Source organism: Protopterus annectens, chromosome 10.part0 (assembly GCF_019279795.1).
Source record: "Protopterus annectens isolate FY-2018-M chromosome 10.part0, PAN1.0, whole genome shotgun sequence".
In the NCBI taxonomy this organism is placed as follows: Eukaryota; Metazoa; Chordata; order Ceratodontiformes; family Protopteridae; genus Protopterus; species Protopterus annectens.
The window spans coordinates 1,763,219,382-1,763,237,931 of NC_056744.1; the positions used below are offsets into that span (position 1 = coordinate 1,763,219,382).

The following is an 18,550-nucleotide window of genomic DNA, read 5'->3' on the forward strand; positions in this document are numbered from 1 at the left end:
TTGCATCCGGACCAGTCTACTCTAATTGTATTCTGTTACAGTGCCACATTATTAATGCTGTTAACATGTGATCTCAAGCTCTAAGTCTTACATCAGGACCAGTCTCCTCTAATTGTATTCTGTTACAGTGCCACGTTATTAATGTTGTTAACATGTGATCTCAAGCTGTAGGTCTTACATCAGGACCAGACTCCTCTAAATTCTGTTACAGTGCCACGTTACTAATGTTAACATGTGATTTCAAGCTGTAGGTCTTACATCAGGACCAGTCTCCTCTAATTGTATTCTGTTACTGTGCCACATTAATGTTGTTAACATGTGATCTCACGCTCTAGGTCTTACATCAGGAACAGTCTCCTCTAATTGTATTCTGTTACAGTGCCACATTATTAATGTTGTTAACATGTGATCTCAAGCTCTAGGTCTTACATCAGGACCAGTCTCCTCTAATTGTATTCTGTTACTGTGCCACGTTATTAATGTTGTTAACATGTGATCTCACGCTCTAGGTCTTACATCAGGAACAGTCTCCTCTAATTGTATTCTGTTACAGTGCCACGTTATTAATGTTGTTAACATGTGATCTCAAGCTCTAGGTCTTACATCAGGACCAGTCTCCTCTAATTGTATTCTGTTACTGTGCCACATTAATGTTGTTAACATGTGATCTCAAGCTCTAGGTCTTACATCAGGACCAGTCTCCTCTAATTGTATTCTGTTACAGTGCCACATTATTAATGTTGTTAACATGTGATCTCAAGCTCTAGGTCTTACATCAGGACCAGTCTCCTCTAATTGTATTCTGTTACAGTACCACATCATTAATGTTGTTAGCATGTGATCTCAAGCTCTAGGTCTTACATCAGGACCAGTGTCCTCTAATTGTATTCTGTTACAGTGCCACGTTATTAATGTTGTTAAAATGTGATCTCAAGCTCTAGGTCTTACATCAGGACCAGTCTCCTCTAATTGTATTCTGTTGCAGTACCACATCATTAATGTTGTTAGCATGTGATCTCAAGCTCTAGGTCTTACATCAGGACCAGTGTCCTCTAATTATATTCTGTTACAGTGCCACGTTATTAATGTTAACATGTGATCTCAAGCTCTAGGTCTTACATCAGGACCAGTCTCCTCTAATTATATTCTGTTACAGTGCCGCATTAATTAGATGTAGAGCTTGGGACTCTGTTTGAAGTAGATGAACTGTATCATTAAGATAAGAAGGTCAGTACTTGTCATAGTAATAGAACTATAGCTTCCCGGTCCATGTCCATCCACTTCAACATACGTTTCTTCCTTCTCCTTTCTGATGGTTTTGTCCTGTCCATTCCAACCTAGCCAACAGTACCCAAGGCCTTTAGCAGGAGAAGGTTTGTAACCATTTTTTTATACAGATAAAGAGTATTTTTTTTTCTCAAGTGTCTATAGGCAATCATAGGTTCATAGATTACTACTAGGATAACTGTCCTTGTTGGCCATTTTAAGCATAGCCAGTTACACCAATTTGGATCAGAGAAGGAGGTGGCGTGCTTTGTGAGAGTGAGGGGAGCAACTCAAGCTTTGGGAAAACGCTGAAGATGGCATGTCAGTGCTACCCGAGGAGACCAGTCTTTCTGGCTGAAGTGGGCAGATCATTAAGGTAAGTATACAGCTTTCATTTTCATGCTGCAGCTACTGCAGCTGTTCTCTGCAGTCTGTTACAGCTTCCAAAAGGAGCCTCTCATACCATACCATATCAAATGGATTACTATCATAAACGCAACATTCACAAGCGTGAACGGTAATGTTACCGACGCATATCCTCGACTCATGTATATTAAATAGGTCCAATGGTCAATGCGACATCAACAATGTTTTGTTGATAATAATATCAAAAGCTGCCATTGCCAACCTTGCTTCGTGTCCCTGCCTTAACGATCTTATGAACTGACGTACAGCTGTACGTTGACATTTTAACTGTCGCTCCTACCATGTTCGAGGAGGTGCCTGTCATTCAACTGACTTTCTGCATTTTGATTGTAAACCATATTATACCATATCATATCATATTCACATGCAATGGTATGCCAGTCTTTTTCTTCCAATTCAGAGCAAAAATGAGTGATTCAGTTTCATTTGCACATTGTTACCGTTAAAAAACTATGTTATATCTTTTGCATATAAATGAATATTTTAGTCACAAAATTTGCTCTTACAAACAGTAATTCGTTTGTTAAATGTTATCTCCCATTACTGCTGAATCACTAATTAATCAAATGCATTTTTTAATTATTTGGCTCAAATCATCTTCCCTACAACCATCAATATCTTATCTTTGGAACTGCATGGAAACTTGTCTGAAAATACAACTCTGGATTAAAAAATTGAGTTATAACTTCCTGTGAGTGGAATTTTGAAAAAGCCCAAAATTTAATATGCAGCGTTCCCAAACACCTTACATGCAATTAAGTGATTAAGGAATTTCACACCATGTTCCTTAATGATCAAAGATGTTTCAGCAGATTTAACAGATGGGGCAATCGTGTGAAATGTGTAATATTTTCTAAAATCAGAATAAAAAAAATATTGTTGCATGAAATACTGGCTGCTTCTTAAATGAAAGGAAGAACAGATTTATTTCAGTATAAAGATGACTATTAACTTCTCTTTGTCGACTGTTATTCAAAGTACCAAGAATTATTAAAACTGTGTGAGATGTGCTGAAATCTGTTTTTGTTAAACACAGTACACTAATAAAATAATGCCAGACAATCATACCTCTTAATGCAAAAAATCTGGATAAAGCCTAAAATAATGGGGAAAAGGCCCCAAAATAAGTACACATTTTAAATATTGCTCTTATAAACATAGAAAGTTGCTAAATTAACAGGATTTGTGTTATCATGTATTTCCTGAAGGATATGAAGTTTTAAATTCAAATATTTGTCATTTATTGACATCAATCCTTAGTTATTTGTGAGAAAATCACACATTTCATGAGGAACAGACCAAAAATATGATGCGGAAATCTGGACATTCTGCGAAATGCAGACAAAAATGCAGAGTTCAAGAGCCAGGAATTCTGTGCTTTTTTGAAGCAAATGGAGTTTCACCATATAGTTTTATGTCATAGATATCTGTTATGCAATGGAGAAATAGAATGAATGGTCGGAACTGTAGCTGTAGATAGGACAACTACTGTCCTGGGGCAATCCCCCAGCTGATGCTCCCCTTAAGGAGACTTTTGGCACTAGTTAAAGAGCTACCACATTTCTACATAACAGTTCTTTTATATCTTCAATACAGACTATAGCAAAGAAATATACTAGGCCCTTGCTACAATTATTCACACACACACACACACACACACACACACACACACACACACACACACACACACACACACACACACACACACACTGCAGTCTCTTTTGACCTCTTAAATCATTTAAGATTATTGTCACTTGTGCAAATGCACTACTGATATGTAGGGACCGATCAGCATTTCTTCTGGACTGCTATTCATGCCCCCTAACAGCTTGTGTCAGGGCAGCTGTTTCCTTTGCCCCACCTCTGCTAATGCTTTGGTTGAAATGATTATATTTATGTTTAAAAAGTGACAGTTCTCATAATCCAGGTTGCAATAATTTATTTTTAGAATACAGAAGTATTAACAGTTGTTAATGGGAAGTTATTTTGAAACTAAACTGCCTGCCACATAGTCACTACACTATTAGTACCCAGTCATCAAAGGAATGCAACACAGCTACTAAAAGAAAAGGACACATTTTAATAGGACAATGAACTGTAACAAAGAAGAAAGAGGGATGCTGAATGCAGTTTTTGAACTTTCAAAAAAAGCAGTGTACCTACAATTGTAATTGGTCAAGCAGGACACCCAAGAAGATATTTTATTTAAGGTCCAGATATGCAGATATATAGAAGAAACAGAAAATATTTAATTAACAGCTGTGGCTGTGGTCTGGATGACGTACAGAAGTGGTTTGGTTATCAGAATTCTAGTGTGTTACCTCAAGAATATGAGCTAGAGAAAACACTGCCTCCTTCTCTATGTGAAAATGTGTCTTCAAATAGTTGTCAAACTCAACATCAAGGCATAGAAAGGAATAAAATGATTCCAGCTTATCCTGATATAAGGATTAATATTCAGCCAGCTGGTAAGCCAGACTGTACTGCAGTTCCTGATCTGTGAATCAATAGTCAAGAAGTAGAAGGCTGATAAAGCCAGTGTGGTACAGTGACTACACATAATGTGTAGACTGTTCCTGCACTCTGGGATAATTACTTAAAAAAAGTTAATTTTACCATACTACTTTACATACACGACACACTTAGTAAAGTTATGGTTACGTCAAATAATTTTATGTAATTTTACGTAACTGTAGCTATTTATATCAACTGCATCTTTCTTTTAAAATAAGGCGGATATAATGTATGTAGTCATGCGTAACTGCATAGCAGTGACACTGTTGTGGAATTACCAGTAGCTGTACCTTTTAGAGGAGTTACCAGTTCATGGATTAGTGTACTACGTGACTGCTTCATAAGAGCATTGGAGTTCATAAAAGACCCTTTTTGAATGCACATTATTTCCAATACATCTTCACTTCTTCTTCTTGACTATATTTATGCTTTAATGTATGTCTATGCTACAATGTCCTTTATAGCGGTGAAATTTATTTGTAAGCTGGAACTATGTTTACATTTATGGGTAACCTCTGAACATAAACAGTCACCTCACCTTCCTAGTATTAAACCAGCTCACTTTTGCAGCTGTACTAGTTCACTTAGCCAGCAGTAACACCCCCTTCTGTAAATCCCATATCAGTAACTGATGAATTAAGGACAGTTCTCTAAAATTACACTGCTCTGTCTCTGAGGTATCTTTCAGCAAATAGGACCTGTGATAGATAATTGAGAAAGGGCTGCTTCACAGATCAAAGATGAAACAGATCTTGCAAAAACAAAAGCCATAAAACAGTAACACGATGAACATCAAAGGTTAAACAATGAAGTAAACCTTGTTCCATCTCTGTTCTCTTAGATTTAAAGCCTCAGCAGTTTCTGCATCAATTTCAGCTTCCTTTCATATTACTGAAGTATTTCGGAATCAGCTGATTTTAAATCTTGGTCATGCTCAGTGTCAGTGTTTTTGTACAATTGGTAATTCAGATAAATAAAAATGTTTTCAGTGAGTCACTGCAACTGTGAATACCCTAAGAATAACATCAGAACAAGCAAAATGCCATCAGAGCGTACACAAAGTAATGTGCTCCAAAGGCTGAATGATCTCCTCATGTATAACACAACAGTTGTCGCTGCAAAAGAAGAAAACTGTATTCCATTTGTATCTGTTGTTCATTCTGCTAAAATTTCTTAGAAAACAAACCATTTCTCTGCATTCCTACTGCTGCCCGTATATTTCTGTCTCCTGGTGTGGCAGCTTTCACAGGATCAGTAACCTCATTAGCATAAAACAGCCTTGTGCTTTAGTAATCCATACATGCCATTCAGCATCAACTTGTCCCTTAATATTTACCCTGGAGTTTTTTAGTGTTCTACCAGCGGTAGCTTTCCTGAGTAGATACAGGCACACAGACACACACACACACACACACACACACACACACACACACACACACACACACACACACACACACACACACACACACATATCCACACATATACATATAGAAAAAAGCAGTTTACACTCACCTGGTGTTTCTCAAAAACTTTCTTCTCCATCTTCATACCACACTTGCACATGACCTGTTAGGGTTTAAGATATTTAAAAATATTATGGTAATGAAATTCCAACATTCTAACACTAAAAGATTTGGTTCAATAAAGTACGAGAGAGGCAAACTGTAGGGCAAACAACAGGATGGGTTATGATTTGTGACTTCTGAGGTTTGGCAGGAAACAAAAATACCAGAGACCTGCAAACCCTGACACGAGCATTTAAGAAGTACAGCATCTACAGTAAAATAGATTATTAGTTAGTTAACTTAATAAACCAGCTAGTCATGGTTAAACCCACTAGGCACAAGTCCCACTTTTCAGAAATGAACTGGGAGCAACTTGGTCAAAGTCAGACATGCATGTGGAGAAAGACAGATTAAAAGGATGACTGCAGCATGAAGATTATAAACCCATAGCCTAGACCATCTGCGTTATGATGTAAGGCTGCATATGTGGTGTGTTTGTGCAGGTGTATGTCTTTCTGTCTGTGTATATGTGAGTATCTATGTGCAAGTGTCTGTGTGTATGTAGGGTTGTGTGTGTGTCTGTGTGCATGTCTGTCTCTGTATATGGGTGTGTGTGTCTGTGTGTGCATGTCTGTGTGTGTGTGTGTGTGTGTGTGTGTGTGTGTGTGTGTGTGTGTGTGTGTGTGTGTGTGTGTACGCTTGTGTAGTTAGTCCTGCATTCAGAAAAGGGTGTCTAAACTCTGAGATGCTTGAGGGATCTTGCGATACTGAAGGAACTGCAAAAGGGTTATCTGCACCATGAGGTCAGGTCCTTGGAGACACTCCTTCTATAAGTGCCAGCAAGATGGAATGGAGGGGAAGGTGTCCTATGCATATCACATGGGTGTCAGTCAAGAAGAAAGAACAGTGTCTCATCATGTGGTGTTATATTTTCCCTGTTCTCCCCACAAGCTCTTTCCTCATTAGACAAGGAGGGTACAACATGCGTTCAGCTTCAGACTGCAGCCTGACCTCACATCAGCAGTTTAGCCTTGAACCTTAATGAACTACCCTTGTTGGCCAGATTGGTCACTATCACCCTCCTAAGGACACAAAGAATTAGTGGCTGGATTATCATTGCTTTTTTCAGTTTCCCAGGCAGGCTGGACTTCTTTCTTAACAAGTCTAGCGTATGTCTCTCAGCTCTCACCTAAAATAACAGCAAAGAGGCGTTCAGCAGATGTTGGTTGGGCCCTTGTTTGCTCTAATCATGAAAGCACATTCTTTTAAAAAGGAAGGAAGCAGCCTCTGCCCATTTTCTGTAGGAAGACAGACCCTATTACCTCTTGGTGCTGTGTTTCCTTGTGGTCCTGAAGCATATCCTTGGAAACGGGTTCCTTGCATACTTCACACAGAACTATTGTCCTTACACAGTGGGCTTCATGGATAATGAAGTTTGAACCAGCAATCTCCCGCTCACTGAAAAAGAAGACAAAGCTTTTTTCATTTTTTTCAATTTTTTTAAATATTTCTTTAGTTTTTTGTTAGGACAACAAAAAATACATACAATGCAAAATTAGAGCAGCTTATGGTTACTCTGCAACTGAATGTCCTCCTTCACTGGGCACAAAACAATAATGGAGCGAGAGAGAGAGAGAAAGGACGGAAGGAAAGAAACAAGTTAAAGCAACTGAAACCAGTGAAGGATATATTCAAACTACACTGCATACACAGCTGTGAAGGCAACAAAATCAGTTTACTACCCAGTTTGCCTTATATAGTAGGTTGCATCTTTCAGGAGCGTCTCCTGTGCTCCTTGTCTTAGCCAGCTACACCCACTCTAGGCCTTTTTGAATGACTGAGTGGTCTTTCAGTTGACTACCACTCAGGTAGCCTCTTCCAGGTTTCCAATACTTTTTGTGTGCAAAAATGCCTGTGCCACTAATCTGGTAGCTTCCTCTTCTCCGTCATTTATCTTTCCTCTTGAACTGTGTGCCAACAAGGTATCCCCTAAGTGTATACCTGCACTATGTCCCTTTTCCCACCTATCCTGTAGTGTATTAAATGTACTTCCCATAACCCTTCTTCATGCTCTCTATCCTCCATTGTCTTTGTTATCTAAGTGGCTTTCTCTTGCTCTCTCACCGAACGTGAGAAATGAACACAGTACTATAGCTCTGCTCTAGTCTTGTAGTTTGTTCCTCTAAGGACTCAGCTTAGAATCCTAATGGCCTTAGCCAAATATTTCTCACTTCATACCTGGTGCTTCCTTTCTCCTGTTGCTACCACATCAAGGTGTTTTCTCTGATCTGGGTTTCTTAGTGTTACTCATCCTAGTTGATATTCAACTTTATAATTATTAGAGCCCATGCAAAGTACTTTGCTCTTCCCTGTATTAAACATTAGATGTCACTTCTCCCCACACACACTGTCACTCTCTTCAGTTTCTTTAAAGACTTGTTCCCCCTTCCTGTACTGTGCCTTCCATCTCAGTGACATCCTAAAATAGGCTGAACCTGTTCTCAATGCCCTGCATTATGTCTCATACAAAAATGGCAAACTTTGGTCCCAGGATCAACTTGATGTTGAAACCAAACAATCACTCCTCTTTCCTTTGGAAGGATCCCTTTAATTACTACTCTTGTTTCCTGCCACCAGGCCACCTTTCTATTCTCTAGTCAACTTCTCTCCTTTTAGAAGTCCCTTTGGTTTGCATGACGGTATCCTGTTCAGGGCTGAAATTTTAGTGGGCTTCTTTTATTTGGTTTATTTTATTTATCTTTTTTACCAGGTTAGCCCCATTTGGAAAGTAGCCTTTTTTCAGAGGACATCCAAGATGGTATTTCAACTGCTGAGATAAATTTGGCTAGTGCATCTGGGAAAGAACAGTTGTGTAAGTAAACTTAACATAATAGTACATGTCCGAATGATCACTGTTGCAGTACCTTAAACTATATGGGTTATATCCTGCATAGGATATAACAGCTGGCCAGCTTCCAAAGTTTCAGGGCAACTTCTTTGTATCCAAAGCATCATTCAGCTTTAGGTGAGCTGAGTAAAAAGACAAGTTTGGGTTCCAAGCCCTTTTTACACTTGGACTTCTAAGATGGCTGCACATTAAGTGACAGATTATTTCGGGTTCCTATTAGCAGAACGAAGATGCATGTTTTCGAATGCGTCTTGGTCGAACTGACAAAACCGAAATTTTCAAAATTTCGAAGTGGCATGTAAGCGAATTCTTTCTCTGGGAAATAATTTGCTTGGCCGCTTCGGTACTTTGCCGTTTTCGGCACTGCAGTGCGGTCTTGGAGTTGGTATATTTAAGTAGGGGTGTGTGGGGGGCACAGCCCCTCACTTAATCTCATGTTTTAATGTGCTTTTTTTTTTTGTTTTGTTTTTTGTTAGAACAGCGATTTTTTTCCCTTGGAAAAAAAATCTCTATTCTGACAGTTCGGTTTTGTAAGCTTTCGCTTACATGGGGTCAATTAATCACCGTTCGCTTACCTAGACCCCTTAATTCTAGCTCTTCCAGTATGAAAACAAAAACTTGGCAGAGAAAGCCAGTGGACTTATTTTTCTGGGTAAATGTCAGTAACTGGCTGGTAAGTGCACTGCCTGAATGCCACGAAAAAAGAAATACAGAAGACCTGAAGGAAAATCAGCTTTTAAAGGTGAGGAAAAAACACTGACTGGGAATGTACTGCAGGTGTTTAGCAAAAAGCAGTGCAACCTCCAGACATAACTTCCAGTAACATAGAGAAAGTATAAGATAATTGCACATGCCCTGATTAAAATAAACAAAACACAGATAGAGTATATCAACTCAAACAAAAAAAGGCTGGAAAAAATGGAAGAAGCTTTAAACAGATATTCAGAAGAGGTGATTAAACTGCAAAAATCAGAGGATGAAATGAAGAAAAGGCTGGCTGAACATCAGACTGCACAAGAACAGATGTTTCAAAAATAACAGAATTACAGGACAGAAAACATGATATTTTCTGCTGTACCAAAGAAGCTGGAAGGAACAGGCTGTATTAATTTTATGAAAGCAGAAATAAGCTACTGGACTGGTATTCCACAACAGGAGTTGTTAATTGAAAGGGCACATTGTGTGTATGCTCCAAACCTGGCTATGACAAAGCAATCTAGACCTTTAATGGTTTAGCAGAAGGAGTTGATTCTGACAAAATTGTGGCAGAAGGACAAAGTACTAAAGGTGGGAGGCAGTAAAGTGTTTATGGAGAATGATTACTCATTGTACACTAGGCAAAAAAGGGTCAATTTATACCACTATTCAGAGAATGTTGAGAATCAGGTGTGAGATTCAAACTGCTGTATCCAGCTGTCTTCAAAATATTCTTCCCTGGAGGGACAACATTTTTTGATGAAGTACATGCTAAGGAGGAAATACAAAAGTTTGTCTAATTAAAAGTTATCTGTGAAACAGAAGGAGAGTCTGCTTCTTGTACTTCTGGTAAAAAAAAGACCACAGAGATACTGTGCCAGTGAAACTTTTTCCATTGTTTCAACAGAAAATGCTTGAGAGAAGGAAAAAAGCATGAGTCAAATAAAAAAATCGAGAGTACATTGGAAATGAAGCAGAGCCAAGATTTGTGAGATGGAGATGAACAGGAATAAAACTAGTAACTTGGAAATTGACAAACATGGGATTATAAAGCAATAATTATTATTTGTGAAACATAACAGAAGAAGAAAATCTGGAAATATTGGACTTTTTGGACTTTGTTAAATTTGTAGGGAACTCTAAAGCATATGTCTTACTTTGTGTCATTAATGTTTAGAAAAATACTTAGGAGAGAGGAAGAAGAGAGAGAAAGTTATCTGTAAGTAAACCAAAATTTTTCCTAATGGTACTGTTTTTATAGTGTATGATTTTCTTTGCATGCTATAAAGTAAAGCTATCTCAGTTATTTTCAAGTGTAATGGGGATACTAATACAAACAGGTGCTCCTGTTTTTTTTTTCTTTCTCCCTTCTTCTCTCTTTCTCCTTGTTCAGTTGTAAGAAATGTAGGATGTGGTTAAAAGAGCATGGCAAAAGAAAAATTAGTGGCTTTTTCATTCTTGCACAGTGGGATGATTGGGTTAAGGACATTACCTTAATCTAGTAACATGTTTTAAGGGAAAGCAAGCAAATGAAAAATAATACTGAATATTATAAGGTTTTCTGCTGTCAGGCAAATGCATGCCTAGCAGCACTTCTGTATCTGGTCCTCATGTCTCCGGGAGAGAAACTGATAAAGAGAAATGGCCAGGAGATAATGTTCTTTTAAAGCATTCAAGTGTTCCCCAGCTGGGAGAGCTATAAATATAAGAAAAAAAAGTACAGTTTTGTACCTACCATAAATGTAGATGTTCGAGTGTTCACCCTGCTGCAGTCATCACACTTGGGTTATCCTGCCGTCAGGCGGTCCTGCAGTCGGCCAGAATTCCAAAGTCTTGGTCTGGCGTCGGTTGCTGTCGCTTCTTCCCTGACGTCAGTGCGCCAGGGGTATATAAGAGGCATCCAACGCCATTTTCTTCAGTCTTTTCTTGCCCCAGATGTCAGGTGCCCCCAATAGGTAGGTAACCTGGACTGCAGCAGGGTGTACACGCAAACATCTACATTTGTGGTAGGTACAAAACTGTACTATGTTCATCGTGTTACCCTGCTGCAGTCATCACACTTGGGTTGAATCCCAAAGCTAAGGAAGGGAGGTGGAGTTAAACAGGGTTAGAAGAAGCTAGTAGGCCCTGCAAAACTGCAGTGGCAAAACCAGCTCTAGTCTTAGAATATAAAGGTAAGTGGTAGTGCTTGGTAAAGGTGTGCACTGAACTCCAAGTTGCAGCTTCCAGAATATCCTTGGTTGGCACTCCCCTGAGAAAGGCTGCTGATGTGGCTGTAGCCCTGGTGGAGTGGGATCTAATGTTAGCAGGTACCGATTTCCCATGATGCATATAGCAGAAACTTATGCAATGCCCTATCCATTTAGAAATGGTCTGTTTTGAAATAGCCTTTCCTTGCGATCCTGTTGCATAGGCTACAAAGAGCTGGTCAGTTTTTCTGAAAGCCTTAGTCTTATCCAAGTAGTAACGTAATTGCCTGTGAATGTCCAAAGAGTGCAGGAGTCTTTCTCCTTTGTTCTGTGGATTAGGGAAAAAAGTGGGCAAATGAATGGTTTGGTTTAGGGCCACACTGGATATCACCTTTGGCATAAAGGAAGGGTTAGTTCATAGAGAGACTCTGCCTTGGTGAAAAATAAGGAAAGGTTCTACTGCCATTAGTGCCTGCAGCTCTGAGACTCTTCTTGCTGAGGTTATTGCTAGTAGCAGGGCAGTTTTCCATGAAAGAAACTTTAAATCAGCTGAAAAAGCTGGTTCAAAGGGCGGCAGTGTAAGCTTTTCCAGGACAAAGTTGAGAACCCAAGTAGGTGTTGGTGCTCTCCTTGGCGGTCTTATGTTCTTAGCCCCTCTGAGGTACTGTTTTAGGAGTGGATGTGAGAATAAAGGAGGATCTGTGTTGTAATGAGCTGAAATTACTGAGGCGTGGATCTTAATAGATGAAAATGAAAGTCCTTTGTGCAACATCTCAGTTAGGTATTGCAGAATCTGAGCAATGTTTGGATCAAGTGGATTTTGGCCTTTAGCCTGGTTCCAGGCACAGAATCTTTTCCATTTGTCTGAATAGGTTTTCCTGGTGCTGGGCCTCCTGGCCTCCAGAAGGACATCCATAACAGCTTTGGGAAGAGGTGTTGGCCGGTTGTTCAGGTAATTTGCCATGTGGCCAGGTTTAAAGTCTTGAGCTGGCTGTGTAGAATCTGATTGTCTCACTGGGTGAGCAGGTGAGGAATCTGTGGTAAAGTCCATGGTGGACCGTGGGCCATGTTCCTTAGGATTGGATACCAATGCTGACATGGCCAGTCTGGTGCAATGAGAATCATTTGTGGCCTCTCTAATCTAACTTTCAGCAGCACCTTTGTTAGAAGGGGCAGTGGAGGGCAGGCATATACTGTCAACCTTTTCCAAGTGAATGAGAGTGCGTCCACTTTCCAAGCTTGAGGGTGGAATGCCCTTGTGCAGAATTTCGATATCTGATAGTTTTGGGGGCTGGCAAAGAGGTCTATGTCTGGGAGTCCCCATTTTTGAGTTATCATTGCAAATACCTGTGGATCCAGTTTCCACTCATGAGGATCCATGATGTTCCTGCTTAGGTCGTCTGCCAATGTGTTTTTTTTTTCCTGGCAGGAATTGAGCTTGTAATTGAACTTGGTAAGTCAGTGCTGTGTTCCACAAGGTCATTGCTTGCCTGCATAGAGGGTAGGAGTGTGTACCCCCTTGCTTGTTTATGTACCACATTACTGTGGCATTGTCTGTCCTTATTATGAGTTGTCCTGGATGCAAGAGGTCCTTGAAGGCTGTCAGTGCATTCTGTACAGCTAACATTTATTTTTGATTGATGTGCAGATCTCTTTGATCTGTAGTTCATTTGCCTTGAACGCACTGTCCTGCCATGTGTGCCCCCCAGGCATAGTCCGATGCATCTGTTGTCATAGTTTGCCTGGCTGGGGTATGGTGAACGGCTGACCCTTGTTGAGGTGACATGCCTGTGACCACCATAGAAACTCCTGTTGTAGGCAGGGAATGAGATGTATCATTGTTTCCAAGCTGTGGCTGTGTTGAGTCCATACACTTTTCAGGTACCATCGTAGTTTCCTCATATGCAGTTTTGCAAATGGTATTAGTAGTATACAAGATGCCATGAATCCCAAGGCCTGCAGAATTTTTCTTGCAGGGAGTTGGGTCTTTGTTGCTATTATTTTGAAGTTTTGAGTTAGTTGTAGTTGCTTTTCTGGCATGAGATAAGCCATCTGGGCCGTTGTATTCAAGGTGGCACCCAGGAATGTCATAGTCTGTGAGGGCACTAGTTTTGATTTCTTTTCATTTACTGTGTACCCTAGGCAACTTAGAAGGTGTTTGATAAACGCCAGATGTTGTAAGAGAATGTCCTTGCTTTCTGCTTGGATGAGGCAGTCGTCCAGGTATGGGTATATTTGAATTCCTCTTTGTCTGCAGTATGCAATTACTGGTGCCAGGCATTTTGTGAAGATCCTGGGCGCAGTAGATAAGCCAAAGGGCAGTGCAGAGAATTGGTAATGGGTTGAACCTGCAATGAAGTGGAGGTATCTTCTGCATTTTGTCTGATAGGGACATGCAGGTATGCCTCCTTGAGGTCCAACGTTACTAGCCAAGCCTTCTTTCCCAACATGGGAAGAAGGTGCTGTAGTGTTAGCATCTTGAATTTTGGAACTTGCAAGTAGGTATTTAGAATTGAAAGGTCCAGAATAGGTCTCCATGCATTGTCCTTTCTGGGGACTAGAAAGAGCCTTGAGTAAAATCCTTGTCCTTGTTCATGTGTAGGTACCAGTTGAATGGCTCTCGTGCATAAGAGCTGCAATTTGTTTTTGTGCCTCTGCCCATTGATTTGGTGGCAGGTTTGGCATTCATTTTCTCCTTGGCAAAGTGTGGAAATGGAATCTGTATCCTTGTGAGATAATGTTTAGGACCCATTTGTCCTTTGTGTTTATGCGCCAGATGTCTGCAAAAAGTGCTAATTTTCCTCCCAAGGGAGCTGCCAAGAGAGCTTTTCTTGGCAGATTGAGTGTTAAGTCATTGTGTCTGTCTCCTATTAGTTTGGGGCATGTCTTCTCCTGCCCTTTGTGTTGCAGTGCCCCATTGACGAGGTTTGTAAGGGATTTGTGCTTGACCTCTGCCCCTTGGGTGTCTGTATTTGCCCCTCTGTGGTCTGTCAGAAGCTGGAAAGGACCAATTTTTTGTTGGCCAATTTCTGCTGAAGCGAGGGGGTTGTACCTGTAAGAAATCTTTGACTGTCTGCATAGACTTTGCCTTATCCTCCATTTTCTTTAAAACCTCTTCTGCCTTAACTCCAAATAAGACATCCTGCTGTAAAGGTGCATCTAGTAATTTTGCTTTAACATGATCAGGCAAGGTTTGTTCCTTCAACCAAGCATGTCTACGTATGACAGACCCAGTAACAGCTGCTCTGCATGAAGCTTCCAGAGAATCAAATCCACATTGTAAAAAGTGTGTTTTCCCACCTGTTCAGCTGCATGCAGCAGATCCTGCATTTCCTTGAATTCAGACTGCTGAGAGTGTGTGCTCATCTTTTGCTTTAATTGAGACATTAGGAATTGCTGACATGTGGAATTGACAATTTAGTGCTCTCATAGCAAGAGTAGCTGAGGTATAAACCTTCTTCCCCCACCTATCTAGTGCTCTGGAGTCCCTTTCAGAGGGCACAATATTTTTAGCCATAGAAGCCTTAGCCCCTTTGGGAGCTTGAGAGATTGTCTCTGGATCAGCAACTGGGCTTTTATAAAGGAATTTGTGAGAGTTGGGTACTCTATAATATCTGTCTGGTTTAGCTGGAGCAGGGGGCAGAGAGTCTGGATTTAGACTAGATTCCAAGTAGACATCATCCACAATGTCTAAAACTTGAGGGATAGCAAGTGGTCTGTGCTGGGGAAGTAAAAGAAACTCTCGGAGTCTTTTCTTTGAGTTAGAGTAGTCCTGACCTTCCCAGTGGAATTGTTCCCTCATGGTATGAAGGGTTTCCCCGAAGGAGTAATCTTCAGGGGGAGATGCTGAGGGAATGGAGTCTTCAGCATCAGAATCTTCATAAGGGGGGAAAGTGTAATCCTGCTCCTCAGAGGAGTGTGAGGAAATAGAAACTTGATCAGAAGAGGCATACTCCTCCTCTTGCCTTGGCCTTTTGTCTGGGGGGGGGGTTGGGAGCCCCTTATCAGAGTAATTAAATCTTCAGCCATTTTAAGCATCTGTTTCTTAGGCATGGGGCCTTGAACTGGGGATTGAACAGTCTTTTTAGGCTTTAAAGGAGTCTTAAGCTTAGCATAAGATTTTATAGTGAGAGTCGTCGGTCTGAAGACACCTTCTGAAGCCGAAGGCGTTTCCATAGCACTGGCTTCTCCCTCTGTAATGCTGTCAGTAGGGCCTAAAGGAAATGGCTGCGTCGGCCTAGTACTCTCTGCTAGAACATCTAAAGCGGTCTGGGGTTCCAAATCTGCGGTCGTCAGGGGCTGCGTAGGCGCCTCGCAGAAAACCGGAGAACCCAAGGCCTCGGAGTCTGGCTTGGATCTAGGCTGCCTGTCCTTATCTTTGCGGTTTTTATGCACACTGGTAGTCGGTTGCTCCGACGGCATAGTATAATTGAATTTCCTACTGAAGTAGTGTCAAGCGAAATCAAAACGTCGCTTTATAGTTCGCTTATTGAACCTAGCACAAAACCGACAACCAGTGACATTGTGGTCTGGGCCTAGGCAAGGTATACAGTAAGAATGAAAGTCCTTATGAGGTATTTGCTTCCCACAAGAAATACAATTGTTAACTTTTTCTGACATCGGACTGAGGCAAGAAAAGGTTCCCCAACGGGGTACTTAGCTTTTGAAGACTTCGGACTGAAATTCGATTTGAAAATCTCAGGTGTCGGCCTACCGGCACTTGCGATCTGCTTCTGCTTCGGGCACCGCGCTGCAAGAAAAACTGGAGAAAATGGCATCGGATGCCTCTTATATACCCCTGGCACACTGACGTCAGGGAAAAAGCGACAGCAACCAACGCCAGACCAAGACTTTGGAATTCTGGCCGACTGCGGGACCGCCTGACGGCAGGATAACCCAAGTGTGATGACTGCAGCAGGGTAACACGATGAACATCAGACAGCACTTAGTAGAAGCACAGGCTTGGGTAACTTTTCTTTTAGGTTAACTCAAATCTGTGAGTGTGGCTGTCAATTTGGAACATCTGTTCATATTAGGAGGGTAAAACTTCAATATTTGAAGATGTACATAGTTTTGTGTGTTACTAAGTTAACAGGTTTTAGGGGGGTGTTGAGGTTTTTTTTAGGGCTTTCAACAAAACAAAACTTTTTGTAAGATGTGACATAGGCTCAAATGGATATGACAAGAAACAACTGTACAAAATATCAACCTACCAAACAGAGTATGCATATGACACAAAATCTGGAACTAGACATTTAACAAAAAAGCTGTTATACATAAAAGATGGGAATACAAGCCAAATGTCATAGATTGTCACACATTAAGTATACCAATCTAAATATTAGAAGATTACTTGACTATTATTGTAAGCTTCACTATGCCATAAAAATAATATACCTTCACTATTTACTAAACGGGGACATTCATCCTAACCCCTGCCCAAACAACACCCTTGCCACTGAAAAGTGCAACCCTAACAACACTAGTACCCAAGCCCCTACCAAACTTCCCAACTCACTGTCGCACATCTCAATATACATAGCATCAACAATAAAATTGCACACCTCCACACCCTCCTAGATGTCCACCTATTTAACATCCTATGTTTATCTGAAACATGGCTAAAACCTACAGTGAAAGACAATGAAGTCACTCCACCTGGTTACAATATCCTTAGACTAGACCGCACGGCCAAAAAGGGAGGAGGGGTAGCAATCCTATATAAAGTAAAGCTACAAGTTAGCACTGCAAACCTTAGACCACCTTCAGACAGCAATACTGAAATACTAATTTCTAAATTCCAGGTCAACTCATATGTAAATCCATATATATTATCTGTATCTACCTACCTCTAGGAAATAACGTTAATACACTTGAAAATATCCTTAACTGGCTTTCTATTAATCTCCCACAAGAAGCTATAGTCTTAGGAGACTTTAATATCGACTGACAGTCCTGTAGTAATGTTCACCCTACCACCCATATTAACCTATATAGCTTCTCTCAAACTATTTTCTCCCCAACCAGAATTAATAAATCTAATAACAAAGAAAGTACATTAGACTGGATTCTTACTAATACTCCTAAATCAAACATATAAAGCAAGGACCCTACCAGATGACCTAAGTGACCACTCACTAACTTTTATTATCAGACATAAAGCCAACCTATCTTACCCAAACACTTCTAGGACAATACGCATCAAAAAGCAATTTAACCCTGATATTTTCCAGACAGAACTCAAGCAATGTAATTGGTGACTACTAAAATCCTTCCCACTAAATGAAGCAGTGGAATACTTTAAATCCACATTCTTAGCCATCCTTGACCACCACGTCCCAACTCACTCTGTTAGAAATAAAGCTAAACCTGCCCCTTGGCTCACAAATGCTACCAGGCAAAAAATCCTTCTTAGAAACAAATCCTGGGCAAAATGGTATACTACTAAAAATTCTACAGACCACCAAACCTTTAGACCATTTAGAAATAATACAAAAAAAAGCCATCCTCTTAGATAAAAAAAACTTTTACTTTCAACTACAGCAAACCTACCAAAAGAAACCACAAAAGTTTTGGACTAGCATTAACAAACTATTACACCCAGGGCAATCTATCACACCTAACCCACAAGACTCTAATCCTGAGAACCCCACACAAACTGCTAATGCCTTTAATTCTTTCTTCACAGACGCCATCCAAACTCTTGCTAACCAAATATCTTCAGATACCTCAAATCTGCCTACTTCTACTACAAGCGGACCTCCATCATTTCAGTAACACCCAGTTTCTACTTCCTTTATCTGCTCCCTTCTCCAAAAACTAAAACCTACCACCCCCCTCAGCTGACCAACTTCCAGCAGAATACCTGCAAAAAGGAGATAAAGCCATAGCCTAGCCCATCTCCATTCTAGTTAACAGAACCATAAATGAAGGAACTATCCCATCTATCTGGAAAATGTCTCATATCATCCCATTACATAAAGGTGGGAACTCCAATGACTTTTCTAACTATCGTCCTATGGTTCTACTATCTCCTCTAGCAAAAA

General features: G+C 40.4%; 1 protein-coding gene across 5 annotated transcripts in view; it reads right to left on the reverse strand.

Moving 5' to 3' along the window:
- The window catches only part of LOC122813998 (XIAP-associated factor 1-like), a 277,349-nt gene that overhangs the window by 69,485 nt on the left and 189,314 nt on the right, over positions 1-18,550 (reverse strand). For all 5 annotated transcript variants that reach the window (XM_044086581.1, XM_044086579.1, XM_044086578.1 and 2 more), the window contains 2 exons: positions 7,034-7,169; positions 5,719-5,772 (listed from right to left, as the gene is read on the reverse strand). In XM_044086581.1, the coding sequence (XP_043942516.1) occupies positions 5,719-5,772; positions 7,034-7,169 (190 nt within the window). The remainder of the gene's footprint in view (positions 1-5,718; positions 5,773-7,033; positions 7,170-18,550) is intronic.